The sequence below is a fragment of the Acartia tonsa genome, chromosome 5 (assembly GCF_053477335.1).
Source record: "Acartia tonsa isolate MP-2025a chromosome 5, ASM5347733v1, whole genome shotgun sequence".
NCBI lineage: Eukaryota > Metazoa > Arthropoda > Copepoda > Calanoida > Acartiidae > Acartia > Acartia tonsa.
This window is the reverse complement of record NC_137264.1, coordinates 31,783,127-31,806,904: the sequence shown is the minus strand read 5'-3', so window position 1 is coordinate 31,806,904 and position 23,778 is coordinate 31,783,127. Positions and strand designations below refer to the sequence as shown.

The window sequence follows — 23,778 nt, the reverse complement described above, 5'->3', positions numbered from 1 at the left end:
CTATATGTAGCTTGACAACAAACGAACAGACAGACAAACGTACAGCTACATCACAACACAATCACATACAAAATTCAAATGAATGCGCCACTACTAAACAAACCTCAGCTGTGTGTCGCGCTGGTTTTTATAAATATTCCCGCATTTTTATCTTTTTTTTTATATAAAAATTAAACTATAAAATCAATTTCCCTATTGTGTCGATCCAATTGAACATAGCATATTCTAATTTTGCCTAATATTTGTAAAAGATAATTTGCTGTTTTTGCTTTATCTATATTAAGTGCTTTATTCAAATTATTGCTGCGCTTTAATGATCATATTTGTTCTTGTTTGGTTTGTAGCTGTGAATTTATCTTTTTAATGATATATTTTAACAATTTGACTACTTTGCAGAATTAGTTACTATTTTTAAATGTTATGGTTGAGATAGATTTATCACTGTTAAAAGTTGTATATAAAAGTATTAAAAATATAAAGAAATTAATCTAAAAAGTATTTCATGTAGTTCAATCAAAATTAAAGAAATAAATTTTTTCATTATAATTTAATCATTTAAGTTATAAAAAGTTAATTAAAAACGGGATAAATCTTTTTAAAAACTCATAATCGGTCATTTAACAAAGAATAGATAGGCCGGCGTTTTTTTTTAATATGTGGTCTGTAAAAAGGGGATGGGGCAAGTAGTTGAAAAGAAAAAGAGTTGTAATCAAAAGGGGTAACCGATAACTACTTTATGAAAAGGGGAAAGGTTAAAGGATTATAAATGCAGCTACACTAGGGTCAACCTAATACCTTTTATTAAGCCCCACCCCTCCTTTTCCCCTTCCAAATTCTATATCATGAAGTGTCAATACAATACTTATCTTATCTTTAAGTAGCGTAAAAAAAAGGAAAGTCTATATAATTTCAAATTTAGATCAATTTATTTTGTCAATAAATTATTAAATTTTGATAAGATAGATGAATAGTTGAAAAGTGGTTTTCCTCAAAGTGCATAGTTATTTTCAATAATTATATAATAAGAAGACTTCTTATAAAATACGGCGTACTTGTTACCAATAATAACACCGAAATTAATACAAACAACTTCAACACAATTAGGGCGGCACTGGATACCCTATCTGCAATTAATCGCCGTTTTAGTGAACCTGGCCTTATTGATAGGCATCTGCAGATCTTTGAAGACAACCTATATAAGTAATGTGTATTACTATTATAAGTTTTTTTTTGTGAAAACACCAAATTTTTCTAACAGTGTTTTATTATACCTTTCCCCAAATATTCATTTATTGCCTGCATTTAGCAACAGATTATATTATATTCACTATTCTATTTGTAAATCCAATTTGTTCTATAATAGCAATTCATTCAATCTAGATTAGTTAATTGCTTTGAAATTAAATTAAGATTGAAATTGATGAATAATAAGGATGACAGCATTCATAAGTAGCGAAATACAAAAAATAATGGATAGACAAACGGACAAAGTGAGTTATAGATGAGATGTTCAGGAATAGAAATTTTTAAAGTAAGAACATAGAAGGTGTGGGAGAGGAGTTATACAATCACTTTGTGTAAAAATATTACTTTTATATAAGGATAGAGATAGAGAATAGTTATTTATCACACCGAATTATTGACAGCTTTAAGCGGATATTTAAAACTTATAAATTTAAAAACAGCTGGTAATATCCTCTTTTGAATTTTGAAAATTTTTATACAGACAGAACTATGAACTCTGGCCTCGTCGCTCGGCACCCTTGCCCGCCTAGCCGCAGCGCTCGGCTCCCTAGCCTGCCTAGCCGCAGCGCTCGGCCCCCTAGCCTGCCTAGCCGCAGTGCTCTGCCCCCTAGCCTGCCTAGCCGCAGCGCTCGGCTCCCTAACCTAAAACCTAACCTAACCTAATAATAGTGGTTAGTTGGGGGGGGGGGGGGGGTAACAAATTTTCAAAATTCAAAAAATTCAAAAGAGGAGAACGCCAACCAGTTTTGTTAGCCCCGAGGGGATGAAGGCCCAGGCTAACAAAACTAAATTAAATTTTATGATTTTTATCTTGATATTTATGAATAATTGTCTGTAATACGATACTATACATGATTTTTTACTAAAGCTGACAGCTGCACCCATAAATACAGCTACTAAAGCTTTTAAGGGCTTATCAGAGTAGCTATTATGCAAATATATTATGTCTTAGAAGACTTACTCGTTAACCATTTAACTGATATGGTTAACATTTACAGTGAAGCTCCTCATAGGTTAAGGGAAGGGCTATAACAACTTAAGACATCGCCCTAAAAAAAATGCAAAACCCTCCATTTTTCACTTTTTCTTCTAATAACTTTAAAAGGTCGACTTTTCCTTCCATTAAGTGCCCCTAGAGGCCTTTTATAACCGCCATTGTATTGCATAAGATGCATGCATATGTTATTCATTCTATGATAGATCTTTTTTGTATGAACATCTACGTATCTTTGACCGTTTTCGGTCTGGTATAAGTTTTAACACCGGTATTACTTCGACAAAGTTTCTGTAGTCCGCTAGATCTTATAAGAGGTGGCTTTTTCGCCCACCATTCTCTCATTAAAAATAAATCTTTTCCCCTACCCCCTCTCTTTCTCACTCTCTCTCTGTTTCTCCCTAATACTATCTCCTAATGTAAAATTTCTCTCCCTTTTTCTCTTCTTTCACCTAATGTTCCTCTGCTACCGAAATGAAAAAAAATGGTTCAATTAGTTGCATCTGTACGGTGTTAGTGTATTGTCATTTATAGCATACTAGCGGCTTCGCCCTTAGAGGCCTCTAGGGTCACTTGTGGAGGGGGGGGGGGGTAGTTGATTCCTAAACCCATTTTTTAAATATTTTTTTTGGTGCAGGTGATTTTTTTCTAGGGACGATTTCTCTTGGGAGGCTGGTGGTACCCTCCCCCAAAATAGTTATAAACCTTCAAGGGACCTATGAGAAGCTACCCTGTTCAGGAAAACCCTGAGATCCTTTAATACAAACAAACAAACAGACATACAGAGAGATATCGTTCTACTTTGTATTATAGATGTATTATTCACAAATCTTCTGATTTAGCCAACCTTTTTTAAAGTATTAGTATATATTTGTGTCTGTCTGTGTGTATGTACCAAAGGATCTTGCTAACAGCTAGTTTCAATATAGTTCTTCTATTCAGTGATGATTCAGTTCCAGGGAAATTTTATAACTATTTTGGGGGAGGGTACCTGGCTCCACCCTCCCAAGAAAAAAAACTCCTAGCAAAAAATCTTTTTTTTTACTTTTTCTTTTAAAAACCTTGGATCTCTCAACCAAAGAGTTAAATTTGATTAATTTCATATAATAAGCTTTATATTTGTTCTGTTTTAGGAATATAATACAGGAATATAGGCCAACCCCTCACTTATTTCATTATGCCCAAATATCTAGTTACGGGGAGTCACCTAAACTACCTCCACACCACCAGCCTTAGAGCAAAGCCAAATGAGACAAAAAATGTAAAGGCTAGTTTTGGAAAAAGCTAAGCACAGTTAATATCACTGAAATTTTAAAATGAAAGCCTAAAACAATCCCAGGAATATTTAAAGCTTCCCTAAAAAGGAGACCTTATTATGTACAGTGTTGCCAATATCTTAAAGGAAAAACAAAAAAATAATTTTAATGCATACAATACTAAAATAAATAAAATTTGAATGAAAATTCTACCCTGTGGATTCCTTGGACCACATAACATACCTCCGATCCCCCTTATATATAAACATCTTTACAAAAGCTATTTTGTGGTCCAATTTAAGTTGAAGGTAAATTACCAGTAACATGTGTGCATAGCGTGATAAGAATTTAAGTAATGTTATTATCCTTTGTATTATATTATTATATGTTCAAACTATTCTATAACTAACTTATTTTTTAGCAAGAGGTTAGCTTGTAGGAGGTTTTTCTTCACGTACAAAAAATAGCCTAAAACCTAGCTAAAACAATATTTTTGAAAAGATATTTTCCTAGATCTCAGGATGAAGGGCTAGACCTTACCCTATGAATATCCTAAAACTCAGGGATCTAAAGGGATAAGACAAAAAACAATAATGTACATCCCTGATGTGATGTTCAACAAAATTACCATTTACAATTATCATTTGAAAAGTTTGGACACTTCTTATTGTTTGGAACCAACCAATTATAATTCAATAAAAGTACCAAAATCAATCTGCATCATGCAATTTGACTTGAACTTCTTAACCTTTATTTTTTGTTTTGGAGGCATTTTTTGCGTGAAAAGCACAAACTAATCGGTTGAAGAATTTGCAAGATATTAAGAAACTAATGAACATATGTAAGGACAGTCAGACGGACATCACTTGTGTAATAGATATTTGCCAAAAATAATTATAACTATCCTAGTTTTTCTTTCATGTTATAACTTTTAATTGAAAAAGATAATATCATTTATTTATAGGATGTATTTGTCCTACAGAAAGATAAATGGATAAATGTCTTGGTACGTTACTTCTCTATATTTTCGGTAAGTAAGTAAGTCCATGGAGCTTTGTTTTCATTTAATCTCTTAAGAACTTTTTAGCTCTAGTGTGCACAATGCGTATGAAGGTGCTTTGACTTTTGTGTCGGAACCTAAATTGGGACATAATGCATTTCATTGCCCTAGGTTAAGTAACTTTATTTCACTTTTCAATGAAATCTAAAATGCAGCGGTTTTTGAGAAAATTAGATTTGAAAATTTCAAGTTCAATTTTTATCCGCTAGGACTTACTGCATAATCATGACAAGGAAAGAAAATATTATTTGTTTAAAATTTTGAACAACTTTGCTTTTATAAAGTTCTTCATAAAACCACTCCTGAAGTGAGTTGATTCATGGCCATTTTTATCAGTTGCTTTGTTAAGGTCACGGAAATTCAGTCTTAAATAAATCATATATAGAGAGGTTTTATGAAAAACTTCATAATAGCATTTTAAATAAATATTCTTTGCTTTTCTTGTCATGATTCTGCGGCAACTTCTAGCGGATGAAAATTGAACTAAAAATTTTCAAATCTAATTTTCTCAAAAACCGCTGCATTTTAGATTTTATTGAAAAGTGAAATGAAGTTACCTAACCTAAAGTAATGAAATGCACTATGTCCCAATTTTGGTTCTGACACAAAAGTCAAAGCATCTTCGAACGCACTGTGTGTACCTTTAGATTTTTTCATAGCTTTAATTTAATACATATTCATTAATTTCAGTACAATTATCTAAAATATTATTTTATGAAAAATACCCAAAACGTTAATTTATATAATTCTCTTTATTAAATATATGTTCTAATTAAAACTTTTTAAAGCAAAAAGTTTACTTAAAATAATCTAATTAAATCATATTCAGTTATTGTCATAGGAAAAAATCAACCTCAATCTTTAAAAAAATGTACGAGGGAGGTGGGGGGTCATTACTCAGTTGGCTCTTTGAGGTAAAGAACCAAAAATTATAGCTGCCGATAACAGGTAGACATATAGCTTTAGCTAATGTTAATACTCTACGGCCAATTGAATCTTAACTAAAAAGCAGTCATCTAAATTAAATAGCAGCCGACTCATATGTTACATTTCAGAGAATGCCTGACAATGTAACAAAAATTCTCGACAAGCTGGCAAGTATTGCAGCTAACCAGGCCTTGGAAGACTATCAATTAAAGGTAGGAACAACATATTATGAAAGCTATAGAGCAGCTATGTTATTTAAGTTAATAATATTTTATAATCCAAATGCTCTGTTATGCATATATTGATATACATTTTTAAAATTACTAGAGGCTGCGGTCCTATGCACTTTTAATTCTTAAAAGAAAGAAAAAATAGAAAAAAGGGGGGGCATTATTTTTGCTTGGGGTTATTTATCTTCCCTCCCCAATATTAGTTTCCATATTCTGTGAGAATGTTGACCGTAAATGAGAACACAAGACAGACAATCACAATCCTGTTACCTTTATCAAATCTATTTAGGAGTTAACGTCAAGCCTGTCATTGGCTCTGCCTAGTGGGCTAGCCCTCTTCCTTGCCCTCATGTACATGTTGACCGCTATAGTCGGCCTAGTCGGTAACTGTATGGTCATCGTTGCAGTTGTCAGGTAATTTGAATCTGCTTTGAGGATAATGTGAGGATACTAGCGGTTACGTCATCAAGGGCCTCCCTTGGGGAAGGAGTCAGTCCAATATCCCATTTTAAATTTAGTTTTAAATAAACAGATTTTTTTGGAGGGGGGAAGGGGATCTAGGGGCGATTACTAATTGGGGGGGGGGGGGGGGGTGATTGCTACCTCTCCCAAATAACACTCAAGGATGCAGATGGCAACTGACAATAAAAAAGTTTAGTATCCACACATTCTTGTGTCATATACTTACATACAGGACTAAAAAATAGAAAAGCTTCATTCAAAATTTTAATCCCAAATACCAGTTAGTTCAAAACTATATAAATATTTTTTTAGATATATTTCAATATATTATTAATTTAGCAGACAACCTGAAAACCATATAAAATATCAGAGAAAAACTAAAAAAGTGTCCTTTTTAAAATATAAGACATAAAAGAACCTAGTAAAAGTGTCTGACTCAGATTATGACATAAAAAAAATAACCAATGAGAGGCCAGAATACACTTTAATTGACCAATGGTAAAATTTATAGTGGCCTCTCATTGGTTAATTTTTTTGACGTCATAATCTTAGTCAGACACTTTTACTACGTTCGACATAAAAGGTTGAATATTTTCTACTTTGCGTGATAAAAATGAAATAAAATTGCGTATGAATATCAAAGTAGGATAGAAACCTTTTCAGATTCAACTTAGATGTCAGATCAGAAGTTATAATTCTCTAAAACGTTGCTTGTCTTTCGAACGTTCAAAGATTTTTTGGGGGAAATATTGATTTCTATGATGATAAGGCGTAACCAACTAAAATGTGTAGATATTTTGTATTACCTAATTAAAAGCGTTTTCTTCCTTTCTATGTTTTCTATATATCACAATGTTTTTTGTTTTGTTTTCATGACTTTTTAGAATTTGACATTAAATATCTATTAATCTAAGGATATACATATAAATATATCATAATTGGATGTATTTTGACATTTGTATAAAAATGAGAATCTGTTTTGGCCAGCCATGGATTTACTATTGAATGTGAAATTTGCCAGTGAATGATAGTTGCAATATTTTTGCCAATTACAGAGATAAAATTGAATTTCCCATTAGTGCCCGAACAGAATTCTTGTTCTTTTAAATAAAAAGTCTAATGAACAATTAATATTTCAAAGTAAAATTAGACTTACAGTTTTTGTATAAGTATTAAGTAATAAAATATATTAGTTTTGCTAACTTTAGAGTGAAGTTGGTAATTTATCTTTTTTTTTTCTCCAAAATTTATTAATATTTAATGGTCAATTATTTTTCTGTTAGAAAATTTTGTCATGAAACAATTTTCACTAAATATGATATAATAAGTAAGAGTAAATAAATCAAAATTTTAATATTATAATTATACTGTTTTAAAAAATTTAATTGAAATTTAGTATTCTGCAATTTTTTTTCAGAATGATGGGACATTTAACTGTAAATTACAAATCTTTTTTTTTTCAATCTTATTCATTAGCTTAAAAACTTGGGCATAGCACTTTTAGTGAATTTTGATTGGTTGTTTCCAAACTAGTAATGTTAAACCAATGATTTTTATCCACAGAGGGAAATTTAGTTTATCATCATTGGAAATTTACATCAATTTATCGTCCATTGCCTGATTTTCGGAAACCTAAATATAAGACTCAGAAAAATGTGTGAAAAATGAATTAATTATTAACTATAGTCTAACCATAACTAAACTAGTTTTGACAACCTCAAATTTAAAACATTAAAAGGATATACTTGAAATACTTGAAAGAAAACTAAACTGTCAAACACATTCTGCTATACATTAAAAGATTTCAAGGATAAATGTGTTTTTCACCAAATTGTTCTCCTTGATTTTTCTACTTTTAAAACATTCAAATACAAGTTTAAGTTTTTTTTTATATTTCTTTTTATTAAAAATCATGTTTTATATGCCTTAGTTCTTTTTTTTATAATGTTTAGGTTAGATAGGTGGGATGGGGTTGATATTTGATCCTTTTTTAGTTCAAAACTAATTCTTTATGTTAGCAAAGAATTTTTCACATTTACTAATTAATCACATTAAACTAAAAATGGAACATGAATTGAAAGACCTTTTTAGAATAAAATAATTTAAAATTACAAATTGTTATTACGACTATCCCTTTGACTGCTTTTAAACGTAATACCAGAGAGAAAAAAATCAGGAATCTAAAGGAATAAGACATAGGACAATGGATGCATTTATATAAATCCACAATTATGTTAAACTAAATTACCCCTCCTGTATATTAAAATTATTGACAAAGGCATTTGGACACTCCACTTAGGTAATCAATCAATTAAAATTAAAAAGTGTACTCAAAGTTTTCAAACAAACAAAAAGAAAACTTAATCAAAATCGAGGGGAGAATGGGCAATTAATTCAATTTAAGAGTTTTTGCTGAAAGGCCATGAAATCCAGATTTACCCAGAAAATTTGAAGAAAATTGCAAAGGGTGTGTTAATCATATTTAAAAAAATACAAAATAAGAAAAAAGTTCTAAGAAAAAAAGCATTCTTTTAAAAATTTAATTTTCTGTACATCAGGCTGACGTAACCATTCTGTAATTGATTTCTAGAAAAATCTCCCTGGAACTCGTTCACCCCATATTCCTAGATTTTAAAATGCCACTATATACAAGAATTAAATTTAAGGGTTCTTAGATTGTTTATTACACAAATATCACAATAAAGTTTTTATCTATGCAATGATATTTTTTGAAGAAAAAAAAATTGCTAATCATAACAATTTTTCTGTCTGCTATATTCAAAACTAACTCAGCGAGTTAGCGGCAATGATACGCTAGTACCCAAAGTCAGTCAGAACATGCTCAATTCTTGCACATTCCCTTTAAGCCATTACCCAAAGTCCGAGACTCCTAAAAATTGAATATTCTATCCATTGTCCCCTCCCTTACTCCCTGGTAATTAACAGTCCAATGTACCCTCCCTTCCTGCAAAATTATAGAATAATATGTCAAAACCATTAATGACAAACAGATAATTACATGTGATACCTATTGTAACAGATAATTATTTTTATTCACTAAATTTATTAATAATCTTTTTGAGTAGCAAATCTACTCTATAGTTTCACCAAATGTCCATTAGTTTGTCTGTCAGCTGGGTTTAATTGGAAAAGTTGTTTCATCAGAGCAATTAGCTATAACTCACTGTAAAGCAGAACAATATCAGCAGAACTCTTGCTACTTTTTTCGTAAGGATATAGAAGATTTGCTAATTGTGGATGTTATAGTTCTTGTTATATTCATGAATGAGATTACTCCTTCTACGTAATATGTATTCTAACTTGGATGACAACATTCATAAATAGCAAAGCACAGCAAATCATAGATGGAAAGACGGACAAAGAGACTGAGAAAGCAGATGTCAACTATTCACAATTAAAGGATAAATTTATTGGAAAAATCACGCAACTTTCAGGTCTATCTTATTTGTGTTAATATTTATGCTTTTGTTGCATGACTGACAGACCGACGGATTAGGTAAATCATAAAATAGATGATCATAAACGGAATCATCACAAAAAAATTATTTTGAATTGCGGTACGGACTGACGGACAGAAAGACATACTAACAAAGTGAATTATCGAGTAGCTTTGTTGCAAAAAAACCCTGAAATTCTAAAAAAGCTATTATTGAATGGTTTTTGTTCTATAATTTTGTTACAGAAACAATTATTAAAAATTGCGGGAAATTTTTAGTAGTGTAACTTTTTTATTGCTAGGGTTATGTCCGATTGTCTGTCACTACTTAGTAGTTTAAGTAGATTTGCTACGCTTTCCTTGATTATGAAGTACAATGATCTATAATCATTCCTACGCACTCACTCATATTCACTATCATTTGCTTAGGTTTTAATCTTATAGTTGTACATTTTATATTCGCAGAAAGCTGTTTATAATACAATGCGAGAAATAACTATTAACAATGTATTAAATTTTAAAACTTTTATTTCTTTATAAATTTAATTAGCATTTGACAGTCATTATTAACAAAAAAGTAATTGCTTAAGAGAAGTATAAAAAAATAGTATATAAAGTGAAAAAATACCGATTTGAATTAAGACAAAAATGTTTTCAGAACCCCATCGCTGCGAACAGAAAGTAACGCGTACATTGCGGTTCTGGCGATATCCGACTGTCTGTTGGTCAGTCTGGCTTCACCAGCAACCTTGCTGCAGATCTCAACTTCTAGCTGGATACTGGGAAGAGGTACTGTATTTAGTTAGATAGAAAGGCAGACAAAGAAAGACAGACATATAAAAAGAAAGATATACAGTCGGATAGACAGCTGATAGACAATTAGATAGATAGTTATGTAGATTGACAGTGAGATAAGAAATGATATAGACAGTGAGATAGAAAGTCATGTTGACAATTAGATAGACAGTCAGATAGACAGTCAGATAGACAGTCAGATAGACAGTCAGATAGACAGTCAGATAGACAGTCAGATAGACAGTCAGATAGACAGTCAGATAGACAGTCATATAGACAGTCAGATAGACAGTCAGATAGACAGTCAGATAGACAGTCAGATAGACAGTCAGATAGACAGTCAGATAGACAGTCAGATAGACAGTCAGATAGACAGTCAGATAGACAGTCAGATAGACAGTCAGATAGACAGTCAGATAGACAGTCAGATAGACAGTCAGATAGACAGTCAGATAGACAGTCAGATAGACAGTCAGATAGACAGTCAGATAGACAGTCAGATAGACAGTCATATAGACAGTCAGATAGACAGTCAGATAGACAGTCAGAAAGACTTCTTTTAGACTATTAGATAAACAAAGATTGACATATGGAGTTAGGTAACCTCCCGCAAGTTCCTTTATTTCAAAATTGAATTTTATATGTATAAAAAAAAATGTTATAAATCATTTAAATATACGTTTTCATTTTAAAGATATAACATTCCTTAAGTAATACATTTTTATAACAAACTGCGCACAAATTTTACAATGCTTCTCATATTTATGTTAATTAAAATCATAATTATTAAATATCAAATTAACCTTGTACTAATTTTTATGAGCGAAGCTAATTTGTATGTCTATTCATTCATCTATTCCTAACAGAGAGATCACATTGCAAAGTTTAATAAGTAAGAATCGCCATACAAATTTAAAATTCATGAATAACTTTGCCTATGTAATCAAAGCTAAAAAATCTAAAAACTTTATATGTTAGAATAATCTTTAATTACTTAAAAGCTTCGCGTTTATTGGATGTTGTCATCCATTGCAATGTAATTATCATATTTTGCTGGCTAAATTTTAAGAAAGTAAAATTAATTAGTAAAATATGAGCAAATGGACCCATTTCTTAAATTCCTGAATAAAAGAGGATATCGCTGACATATTATTGATATAATATCTACCATAATATTGTGTATAATGTTGATGTAATAGTTTTTTTTTATCGAATCGTATTATAAACAGCTTTCCGTGGATATACAATGTACAACTATGAGATTAAAATCAGTTTTCTTTAGGCCTGAGATGCCGAAGGCACGGGCTAAAAAAAACTAGTTTTAATCCTATGATTGTACATTTTTATATTCGTTAAAACTGGATATAATACGATGCCAGATATATTTTTTTCGTATGGATGAGGACCGGTTCCAATCCGCTGGATATTATTTGGTTTTGAGATTAGTTATTTCTCGCATAGTATTAAGAACAGCTTTCCGCAGATATAAAAATGTACAATTATAAGCACCTTTGGGCTAAAAAACTGGTTTTAATCCTATGATTGTACATTTTTATATTCATAGAAAACTGGATATAATACGATGCCAGATATAATTTCTAATCCACTGGATGTTAATTGGTTTTGAATGAATATGAGAATAGTTATTTCTCGCATCGTATTATAAACAGCTTTGCGCGGATATAAGCGCGTACAATTATAAGCACCTTGGGGCTAAAAAACTGGTTTTGTTCTTATGATCGTACATTTTTATATTCGTTGAAAACTGGATATAATACGATGCTAGACATAGTTTTTTTTTCGTATGGATTAGAATCGGTTTCGAATGAATACGAGGAAAACTATTACAAATCTTTTAGAAAACTTATCCTAGGTGTGTTCGGACGGTTGATGTGTGTTATGACTGGATTTTCTCCAATCTTTCTCACCTTTATGTCAACCTTTCTTATCATCTGTATTTCGTTGGATAGGTAAGCTTCATTTATGTAGTAACTAGTCTCTAGGGACACTTGAGAGAAATGGGGGGTGGTGGGCACCATTCCCTTTCAATTTTATTTTTTAAAAGAGAGTAAAAAATATAATAAGACCTATATAAAGCTTCACTGTAAATCATAGGCAGATAGACATCCTGTTACTTTTATATCATGACAACTAGTGGCTTCGACCAAATGGGTGTGAGGGTAACCTTTCTGTTAAGAAGGCCCAATATAAATTCTAATTAAGCTGATTCAACCCAAAAATTTTTTATCTCAGTTTTTTCATTGTTATTTTAAACTTACTTGTATTATTTTCTATGTAGGCATCGCATCATTGTGCACAGTTCCAACAAAGCCAGGTAGTTATTTTAGTTTTAACATGACGTACAAAGTACAAACAACTATTGAAGAAATACTTTGCTCTAGATTATCTATAATACAAAGTAGCTTGATGTCTGTCCGTCCGTCCGTCTGAAGCTTAAGATCTCGGTAACCATTGAACCGATTGGATTCTACTCTTCAGATAATATATCTACTGGTCCTGTGGTGGTTTTAGGCTATTTTCTTGGGGGATGGAACACCTCCAACACCTCCAAAAACAAAAAAATCCACCCCATTTTTTTAGCTAGGTTATTTAAACTCCACTGTTTTTTTTTGAAGCAGGTAATTAAAAAATTGGTGCTGCAATACTACCACCACAGTTTTTATAATTACCTTTTTGGGCAAAGCCCACAGAGGCTAGGGGCGAAGCCGCTAGTATTTAATAAAGTAGTATAGTTTCTTGTATATTTCTGTAGCTTTAGATTTTGATAACTATTAAACTGATTGCGTTCTCACTTTAATTGAAACTTCAAATACGCAGGATGGTTTTAAGCTAATTGGGATTGTTTTAGGCTATCTCTCGGCTTACTCTATCCGTTTGAAATAGAGTTTTTGGAAGTTAGGGGTGCATCTGGTACTAAAGATAGATAATACAATGAAAAGAAATTTTTCGCATATTTATTTATTGGTAGGAAACTAAGATAGAGAGACAAGGACAATTATGTATATTCAAAAGTAGCGCAGCAAGAATAACATTAAGTTTTTAGGCTGTTTTTTTTTAAATAAAAAAGTCGTTGCCCTAACATATCACTTCGAATATTCCTATTAACTAGGGACGCAGTCGCTAGTGTACAAATAAAGTTTAAAAAAAAGACATAATAACAAATTTAAGGTGCCTTCCTTATATAGCAGCTGAGTAAATCTAAATGAAAAGCAAACGTAAACTAGGAGTAGCATCGCCACTTTCCAAACTGTTGATTCATATTGGTAAACGGAATTGATATACGATGCAAATTAAGAACTAATTTGGAGAAAAATGCTGAATAAAGAAGAAACCTATTAATTGTAAAGTTCGTCACAGTATACATTTGATTCCTTAATTGACAATTTTATTGTGCATATTAGTAGCGAAGCTACTCTATTATACACCTTGTATGTACGTTAGTTCGGAACGCTTTTGGATAAATTGTGGATAGACAGCTGATTTTTTTAAAAAAAGATCATCATTAAATTTATTTTTCCCTTCCGGTCGTGCTACAATGTTACGTTACAATGTTCCTGGTAACGATTATCTCCTAAAATAGTTGAACTCTAAAGACTGTTAGCGGCCTAACGACTAATCGACATGTTATGCCTGTACATCGTTATAAGCATCATAAGAAGGTCAATAGATAATCATGAATAGTTAAGTTTCATTGATGCACAGAAAAAGCTTATCTACAAAAAAAACACGCGTAGATTAAGTCTTTTCGAACATTTATATTCGCTGCGAGATAACTGTACACAACTGAGAAATGGCTATTTCAAACTATTTGTAAGCCTCTGTTTGTCGGTTAAAATTTTGTTCATGATCGTTACCAGGAACATTTAACCATGAACTGAACTAGATCCAACTTCAATATTTTTAATAAAATTTACGTAGGCTAGGAACTTTTAGGGATCATCTCCGTTCTTATAATTAGTTTATAAAGATAATTAGTTTATCTAAAAAAATGAAAGGACAATAAATTCTTAACCGGTGAAAATTTGCACATGTTATATGTTACTAAATGTTCCTATTTTTTTTGTAGAGTTTCATCATTTCTGCATATAATCAAATCTGCAAAGAGTTTATACCCTCAGCAAAAAATATAAGATAAATAAATTAAAGGATTTTGTTTCATTATTAAAATAGAATGGGGAAGTGTATGCTGTAGTAATAATTTGCGATCCTCTAGATTTATAATATCATGCATTTAGCAGAATTGATGGCACATCAGTTTTGTATGGGAAAGAAACAAATGTTTTGCCTCTCATTGCAAATTTAGTTTAACATTGTAAGCAAATATTAAGTAAAGGTGAAGTTTACATAAAGCATAGAAACTGTACTTTTTAAAATTAGATACTTACATATTGTACATTTTTTTGTTACTTGGAAAGAGTATGATATAATATTTATAAAAACACAGACTAAAGCAGTGTCGTACACAGGTTTTTTAAAACTTTCTGAAATGGATTGATGATATGGTGCGCGAAGCCCCAATTTTTTAAAACATACTACTTCTAATTCTAAAGGGGTTGGGGGACGGTTTACTATTTTGACTTGACCTTGGATGTTTCAATATAGTATAGTTTTTAGTTTTAGGCCGATATAGACAATTTTCAAGAACCAGGGGGGGGGGGGGGGGGGGTGCAATCCACAATTTACCCCTTCCCCCAACAACTTCCTTCTACAGCCAACTGAACTAAATGTGATCTACATGAACCTTTTCTTGTTGCCAACACAATTCATTAAAAGATCTATTTTTTAGTAAGAGCTTGCGAACTAAGCTGGCCGTTGTGTGTTGTGCTGCCATGGCCGGCCTCTGTGCTCTACCCATGACATTCACCATGAAGGTGGTCACTCATGATATACCAGTAAGTTTTTATTATAAATACTCAGAGATATAAAGGGATAAGACAATGGTCGATAAAGTGATGTACATCCCCAATGATGATTCACAAAATTAATCTCTCTGTATATTACAAATAGTGGTTTAAAATTTTAACATTAAACTGAACCAACCAATAAAAATTCATTTAAAGTCCTTAAAGGTTTTACGACGACGAATAAGAAAACATTGTTATAAAACATTGAGGACTAGTGTATAAACAGCCCAATGTCCCCTTTCTCTCTGATACTTACTATATAACAAGGATGACAACATCCATAAAAACGAATCTATTAAATCATACAGTATACTTTTCATTTTCAGGACTTTATTAATGTGATTCTTTAATTGCAACATTTTGGCAACTGTTGCAGGAATCATCATGCTAGGGTTGAAATCGACAGGACAATTTTAAAATACCGAAAATCTATCAAGTTACAGACGGCTTTGATATTAAATTTCAAATGGCTGCGATGTTTGGTTTATCGTATTTAAGACAGTAATCTATGCTGCATTTAAAAATAATTTTCTAATTCAAACATATGTATTGCCTTTTTGTAATATTGTACATACGGGAATAGATTATTCTACAACAAATATTTGGAATATCCATTACAGCATGATCAATATTTTGAAAATACGATTAAAAATATCTTTCTTCTCTATCTAAAATAAAATATCTTTTTAAGTTTGGAGGTCAAGTACTTGAGCGAAACTATTGTGGCGAACATTGGGATATTCCACATGGAAGATTGTGTTATAGGTAATTTTTATTTAAAAAAAATAAAGAAATTTTTATTTTATTTTACTAAAAGCTTATAGAAAAGAAATTCGTCACATAGGCATACCTATTACCTATAGCAAAAATACATAGGTTGAGGTTACATTGGAGTGTAAATCATGCTAATCCCTAAAGATTTAATTACAGGCTCAAAACTTTGTGTACTTGTGTATATAAAGTTTTCTTTGTTTATTAAGTGGATGAAAAATTTGAACTGAAAAAGCACAAAAAAAATCTTTTTCCTATCCCCCAAATACTTTGAGACAGTTATTATCACTTTATCGCCCCCCATGGTCGTATTTTGATGTATATCATTTTATGATTATCCGATGTCCTATCACTTCAGATCACTGCAAAATTTTTTTTAATTATCTAAGAAGGTTAGATTAATTTATATGCAATTCTGACAACTTTTTGTATATTTTCTCTTTCGTAGTTTTAAAAATTGAGTAAAAAATAACTGGTACATTGCATTCAATATAAAAATATTTTTATTCTGTTTCAGTATTGTTATTTTTGGTGTACAGTTAGTTCTACCATCCCTCATCATTTCCTTAGCTCATTGTTCAATTAACAGGTTCCATATTTTATTTCAAAAATATTTATCTTATAAGAGCAGATACTCTATAGTTAGAGTTATTCCGTATTTAATTGCGTCTGAGACAATTTACATGTTCTTAGCTTACTGTCAGATTTTAAACATATCCTTATCTTTTAAGGAAGTGGGGTGGGAGGGGAGGATAAAATTCAATACATTTTCAAATCAAATAGACCCTTTTACCCCCCCACCTTGAACGTCCCAGTACATTAGCATGGGAATATCTATAAAGTAGCTGCGTTACCCCCTAATTTCCCCCTCTAAAATTAAGACTTATTGTAAATGTAATATGAATATATGTGTCTCTTTTATAATGCATATAAAAGTCAAAATAATCGAGAATTATGACAGTACTTTTATAGTATTCTCAGATCAAGTCGGACATACAAAGATACATAGGCGTCCAAGGGGGGGGGTAATGGGCCATTTGGCACCCCCAAAATTTTGTGAACAATACCCCCCCCAAAAAAAAATTACCCCTACCTTGGGGGTGCCGTAGGCACCCCCAACGATTTTGGGGGGGGTATTTACCCCCCCTAACCATTTTGGGGGGGGTAATTACCCCCCCCAAAATAAATGTTCTTTAAAAAAAATTTTTTGGGGGGGGTATTTACCCACCCCAAATTGAATGTTCTTAAAAAAAAAATTTTACTGTCCAACCAGTTAAAACAGTTCTTAACCATGATAACAAAAAATTTAATAGTTTGATCATGTTTTATTTGCTTGGGCCTTTATAAGGGCTAAAACCATCCCGGGGATCTATGATGTAATTGTAAAGCACTAAAGATTCCATAAAATAGATACCTAACTAAATTAAATATTTCATTAAATAATGAAAAAGAATTTCTATAGGCGATTTCTTTTGGGAGGATGTCAGGGTGTCTCAAAACTAGTTATAAAACTTACCAGGACCTATAAGACGCTTCACTTTAAAGTAAAATCATATTGGTTCATTGGTTAGTGAGTTAATTATTGTATTTTTATGTTCTAAAGAATGAGATACTACTATACATTTGAATAGTAGTGGCGCCCTTAGCATCTAAGAACTCGTGTTTTCTAAAGGGTAAAAAGGGAGGAGAAAAATAGCCTAAAACCACTCAAAGGATTGACCTATAATAGTGTGGAACCATCATGGGATCTATGTGAAGCTTTCCTAAAAAGGAGAACTCAGTATTAAAAGTAATGAAATCTGAAGCTATAGTCAAATAAACCTTACTTACTACTTTATGTTATAAGATAGTACTTATTAACTTAATAGATTAGGTAGGTGCTTTTTTTACATAATTAAATTACCCCCCCCAAAAATTTTACCCCCGGGGTAAATTAGTTTGGGGGGGGGTAATTACCCCCCCCAACAGATTTGGGGGGAGTATTTACCCCCCCCAACAGACTTTAGGGGGGGTAATTACCCCCCCCAATCAAATTTTACCCCCGGGGTAAAAATTTTGGGGGGGGTAAAAAAAAATTTCGGCGCGCTTCGCGCGCCATTTTACCCCCCCCAAACACGAATTACCCCCCCCCCTAAAATTTTTTACCCCCCCCAAAAAAAAAAGCTTGGACGCCCCTGCAAAGATAGGCAATTTATTCGGCCACTTTAATGAGTGAATTCGACAAAACGGCTAGCCGCAGCGCCTTCTATAGAATTGGTTTAAGACGGCCTACAAATATTTAAAAATAGTAAAGATATTATACTGTACATTGATCGCGCAGCGAATGCAAACTTGCTAGAAAGTCTAATTTTACGCGTGTTATCTATAACTGCGCGCTTGCTGTGCTTGGCTATTCCATAACTAATGTAGGCCTTGTTTTATTGGCTCTTATGAAGGGCCAAATGCAAACTGTGCGACCAGCCGTTTGGCCGTTGCTGGCTGTAAAGTTGCCGAATTAATACTTTCTTTGTATTTCTGACTTGATTTCTTTAATATTCTCTGAATTGTGTATATTTAAATGTAATTAAGTTAAAAACAAGATTTAAAATTTACAAAAGTAGCGCATCTTTGACAAATATGTTTGAACGGCATATTTCATTTAAAGTTTTTAAAAGTGTTTATGGTTTAATGCTATATTCATTTTATGTAACTTTATACAACTGAATTACGTAAATAAAATAAAAATATGATTCATAATATTTCTTTATTTATTTCAGAAGGCTAAAAACTGCTAATATTCAAAGGTAAGATTTATTTATATTATTTTAGTAGTGAAGCTACTCTGTACGTAGTCGTTTCTGCTGGTTCTGATTTTCTGAAAACACAATTTACCTATTAATGTTTTTACTTTGTTCTTGCAAATAACAAACATGAGTAGTACATTTATGCAATAATTCTAATTTAGGTAAATTGTTTTTTTTTTCATTCTAGTATTCTATGCAACTTCGCATTATTTGTTTTTCTCTTCTCCCAAAAAAACCCAACTTTTTTGCACTCTCAGCATTTTTGCATGTGGCATCCAATTTATTAGGTGAATTTCATAAATATCTTCAATTTGTTTTTTTTTTATGAATTTCATTCGTTGGTTTTCAAGTGTCTATTAAAGTATCTGGAACTACTGAACCTAACTCGTAGATTGATGGAAACTTCGTATTTGTCTTTAAAAGGTTTAAGTCTAAGGGGTTTGTACAACCTAACCTATTTTTTCTACTTTAATTTACATATATTAATTATTTCTTTACACAAAGCGCGGCTGAACACTAATAACTCAACCCCTCTCCTTAAAAAATTTAAAATAAGAGGGGGGGGGGGGGGGGATAGTTTTTTCCCTATTTATAACCCCCAAGGAATGCTCTAAACATGCCATGCCTAAGCCATGCGGAGCCATACCCAGTATAACCTATCATCAAATCATAAAAAACTTATATTTATTAGATCAAAGTTGCGATTGTACAAGACTCAGAGGTTGTTGATAACTGTGATAATTGTCTTCACTCTGTCCTGGTTACCTTTGAATATCATTAATATTCTCTTGGACCTTCGGCTGGATCATCTTTTTGGGTAAGCGCTTTTAATACATACATATTATTTCTACCTTTTTATCTTAAAAGCAAGGATGAAAACATTTACAATAGCGCAGTTCAGCATATCAGACAGACAGAAATATGCAAAAACTTTTTATAAAAAAGCCCATAAATTATGTTAAAAATTTACATGCTTTCTGATAATGATTTTTACATTGGTGCGCTTTCTTAATTATACATAACTTTCAAAAAATCATAATGGGAAGTTTGAAATCGATCGGAAAAAAGTAACATGTCTAATTGACAAAAAGAGCTACCAGGTACGGACAATTAGACTGACCCTAAATGTAGAAAATATTCTCATTTAAAAGTTTTATTCTCCTTGGTTAGGTGTGGATTTGTAAGACTATAATGAGCCCTTAATGGCAAGCAATCTAACAAAAATCTTTTAAACAACTTATATTTTAACTGCGTATTTATTGTAAGTTAGTCTTCAGAAGAACGTTTAATGACAAATTTATATGTTATTTCAGTATTTTCTTTCATAAAACTTGTTTAAACATTTCAAAACTTTTATTTATGATAATATTATTATAAAAAATGCATCCTGTTAAAAATATTATCTCCGAGTTATGAAAGTTGAATATTTTCTTTCTTTACTTAATCTGTTATTTATTTGAAAAGTACAAAATCAAATATGCTTGTATAAGATGATAGTACCAAATACATTGTTGTTGTAATAAAAAAATATCAAAATTTTTGGTTTTTCTAGCAACCAAAATTTAAAAGCGAAGCTTTTCTACAGGGTGTTTCAAGAGAAATGCGTTTTTAAAAAACTTAATTAGGCATAGAAAATCAAACAATTATATAAAATGCTTTATATATTTGGGACATTTATGTTTCAAATATTTAAAAATGTTATTTTCTACAAATTATGCCTTAAAAACCGGTTTTTCCAAAGGCCTTATTTTTGAAGATTTACAGAATTAAAGGTTGTGGAAAAATGCCCTCATTTACAAATTCAAATTGCGCGGCTTGTATTAATAGTAGAAAAATGTTATGCATACCGTCAGAATTTTCAAAATCTCTAGTATTTGGATATATAAGAACCTTTTCTGTGCTATGTTTAGTTTAGGAGATACGTGGTAAAATGTTCCAACTTACAAACTTTTCACACATTTTTCAATGTAGCTCCTAAACTACAAATAGCACAAAAATGGCACTTATATTTCCAAAAACTAGAGTTTATGACAATTCTAACGTTAAGCATAACGTTATTCTGTTATTAATTCAAGCCGCGCAATTTAAATTTTAAAAATGTGCACATTTTTTCCACAACCTTTAAATTCATAAATCTTCAAAATTAGGGTCTTTGAAAACCGGTTTTTAAGGCATAATTTTTCAAAAAATATTTTTTAAATATTTGTAACATAAATGTCCCAAAATAGGTTTTCCAAATATATAATGTATTTTGTATAATCGTTTCATTTTCTATGCCTAATTAAGTTTTTAAAAAACGCATTTCTCTTAAAACACCCTGTACATTTAGATACGGAACGCAGGTTCGTAGCGTCTAGCTCTGTTCGTTAAGCATGCTAGAAAAGTCAAATTTATTAGTTTAATTTTGTGGCGATTTTGACTATTTTACGTTATTTAACATGGTGATTTGTTACACGATTTGCAGTTTTTTTTTAAGTAAAGAGTATGCTAGTATGTACTTATCCTTGGTAAATTAATTTCTAACGAATTCTAGTGCTGTTACTCTATATATAGTCAATGTTCGTTCGTCCAGTCTGAATTGGCAAGCTTTGTTTTTTTATAGATGTTGTCATCCTCCATGTTGTTTACTGTATTTATTGCAATAATATTCTTAAACATTAGATATTTACTTTAGTTTATTTTGAACAGAATGTACAATATTTTTGAACTTTATAGTCATTATATTAAATAAAACATCAGATAAAAATCAAACAATCGTAATTTTCTGTTCATAGTCCTAGAAATTGCTTAATTTATTATAGGAATAATTTAGCTATTACATACAGACAAAATATATGTAATATATGTTTCATCAGATGCAGAATGGTGTTTCGTTTTGTTCCATTTAAAAAGGTCGTCTATATTTTAGATTGGACATGCAGCACACATCAGGAAGAGTGGTGTTTGCTTTGTTCCATCTTATTGGAATGTCGTCCTCTGTTTCTAATCCCATCATCTATGGATACTTCAACAAAGGTTTCAGGTAAGATCTATCAATTTTTTTATTACACTGGGCATATTGGACTACCTCATTGTTGTAACAAAGAAATTTGTAGTTTCCCTGAAAATGCTTAGTCGAGCACAGAGCCTCGCATCCACCCTATTTTGAAATATATTTAAGTAAAAGGGGTTTAGATTTTATTGATTTTTTTATTAATTTTAGTCATGTTAGGTTATAATGGGTACTGAGTACAGCCGAAGGGTTAGTGCTCGACTTTGAGGGAAAGCACCGACAATCTTCAGCCTTGAGGATGTATCCTGACTGGCAATTAAAAAAACTTAATTTTTTTTATATTTTCAGGAAAGTTTTTCGCAGATATGTAACTGGTTCACGTACTCCTACAGCAAATATAAACTCCAATACAAACAAAGGAGTTGCATGCCTAGTGGAAACTAAGTTTTAATAATTTTTTTGAGAAAAACTGTAAATATGAAATTCATTCTGTATTCTAAAATGTTCAAAGTTTTAAAAAGTTTCTGTAAATAATATTTTATTTATTCGTGCCATCAATCTACCTCATATTTTTTTATTATATTATGGCTTCGAATATTAATGAACCTAGTAATAGTGTCTAACTTTTTATCTTTGTGACGTAACAAAAATCGAAGGATGAGAGGGGAGGTGGGAAAGGAAACCCCTAAAAAAGGAGATGGATTTTTGTTACGTCACAAAGATAAAAAGTTAGACACTATTACTTGGTTCATATTAATCAGTTTCGAAGCCATAATGAGAAAGCTTTAACGTGTTATATTTTTCTATGAAAATGGTAGATTTTGGCGGATAAATTACTTTTACTTTTGCTGAAAGGCTCATTAATATTATTGAATATTTTAAATTACTTTTGTTATAAAGTAGCTTCTGCAAAAATGATGCTTCGAATAATACTTTTATTGTGCCCTAAGAATGTATGAAACTGTCCCAAATCGAATAATTGTGAAAAGTTTACAAAAAATAAATTTTATTTTCATTCATGGCCAACAACGTGATAGGAAAGTAAAAATATACAAGGATGGACAATTCCATTTGTAGCAGGCAAAATTTACAAAACATTATTGAGAGATTTCTAATTTATATTTCATTTTTCCTTTTCAATGAACTTAACCCCCCCCCCCCCATAAATGATTATAATTTTGAAAGTTTTGAAATTCTTTTAGGCTATGTTATCTTATGTACAGCAAAACGTCCATATAAGGATAAATGTTGACATAATGAATGACAAAATAACTTATACAGTAGCTACTTAAAAAAACACTGTACCTGTTTTTGTCAAAAAAATGTAATAAAAATGTAATTTTTTTTCACAAAAATACAATTCTGAATAGAATTTCATATCTTTAAATTAAATTGTCAGAATTTATTCAGTCCTATTTTTATGATAAACACCGCGCTGGGTTAAAAAATATATGTAAGGAATAGTTTCACGAAGTGCATTTAACGAGAAATAGATAATAAATTCTTTTTAACCCCAGATACGAGTTTTTAATTCAAAAGATGAAGATACAAGGTCTTCCCCCCACCCACTCATTCCCCTTACCCCCACCCCCCTTCGGTTGTTGACAAAGGATTGCCAAACTAACCCACGCGGTAGGGGCGTGATTTAAATATATATAGTACACATTTATCTAAACTTAATTTAGGTGGTTACATATTATTACAACGTAGTTATAAGACTTGGGTAGCAATAAAATGAGACGTTGGGTATCCCTCTAACTGAACCGATTTTTGATTAGTCAACGGATCTAAATTTGTCTCAGCCAGGATATAATTAAAAGCCTAAATCAGCCAATGGTTAGCTGAGTACAATAGTTTTAAACTAAAAAAATTAAAAATAAA

At 31.4% G+C, this 23,778-nt stretch overlaps 1 protein-coding gene across 1 annotated transcript; it reads left to right on the top strand.

Moving 5' to 3' along the window:
* Window positions 1-5,607: 5,607 nt before the first annotated feature.
* On the top strand, window positions 5,608-22,596 carry LOC145319286 (neuropeptide F receptor-like). The gene is made up of 12 exons (XM_080161329.1): window positions 5,608-5,694; window positions 6,002-6,126; window positions 10,290-10,420; window positions 12,300-12,396; window positions 12,726-12,761; window positions 15,234-15,339; window positions 16,043-16,116; window positions 16,640-16,711; window positions 18,879-18,905; window positions 19,597-19,722; window positions 21,814-21,927; window positions 22,246-22,596. The coding sequence occupies exons 1-12, from the start codon at window positions 5,614-5,616 to the stop codon at window positions 22,346-22,348; spliced, it is 1,092 nt and encodes a 363-aa protein (XP_080017455.1). The 5' UTR covers window positions 5,608-5,613; the 3' UTR covers window positions 22,349-22,596.
* The last annotated feature ends 1,182 nt before the right edge of the window (window positions 22,597-23,778 follow it).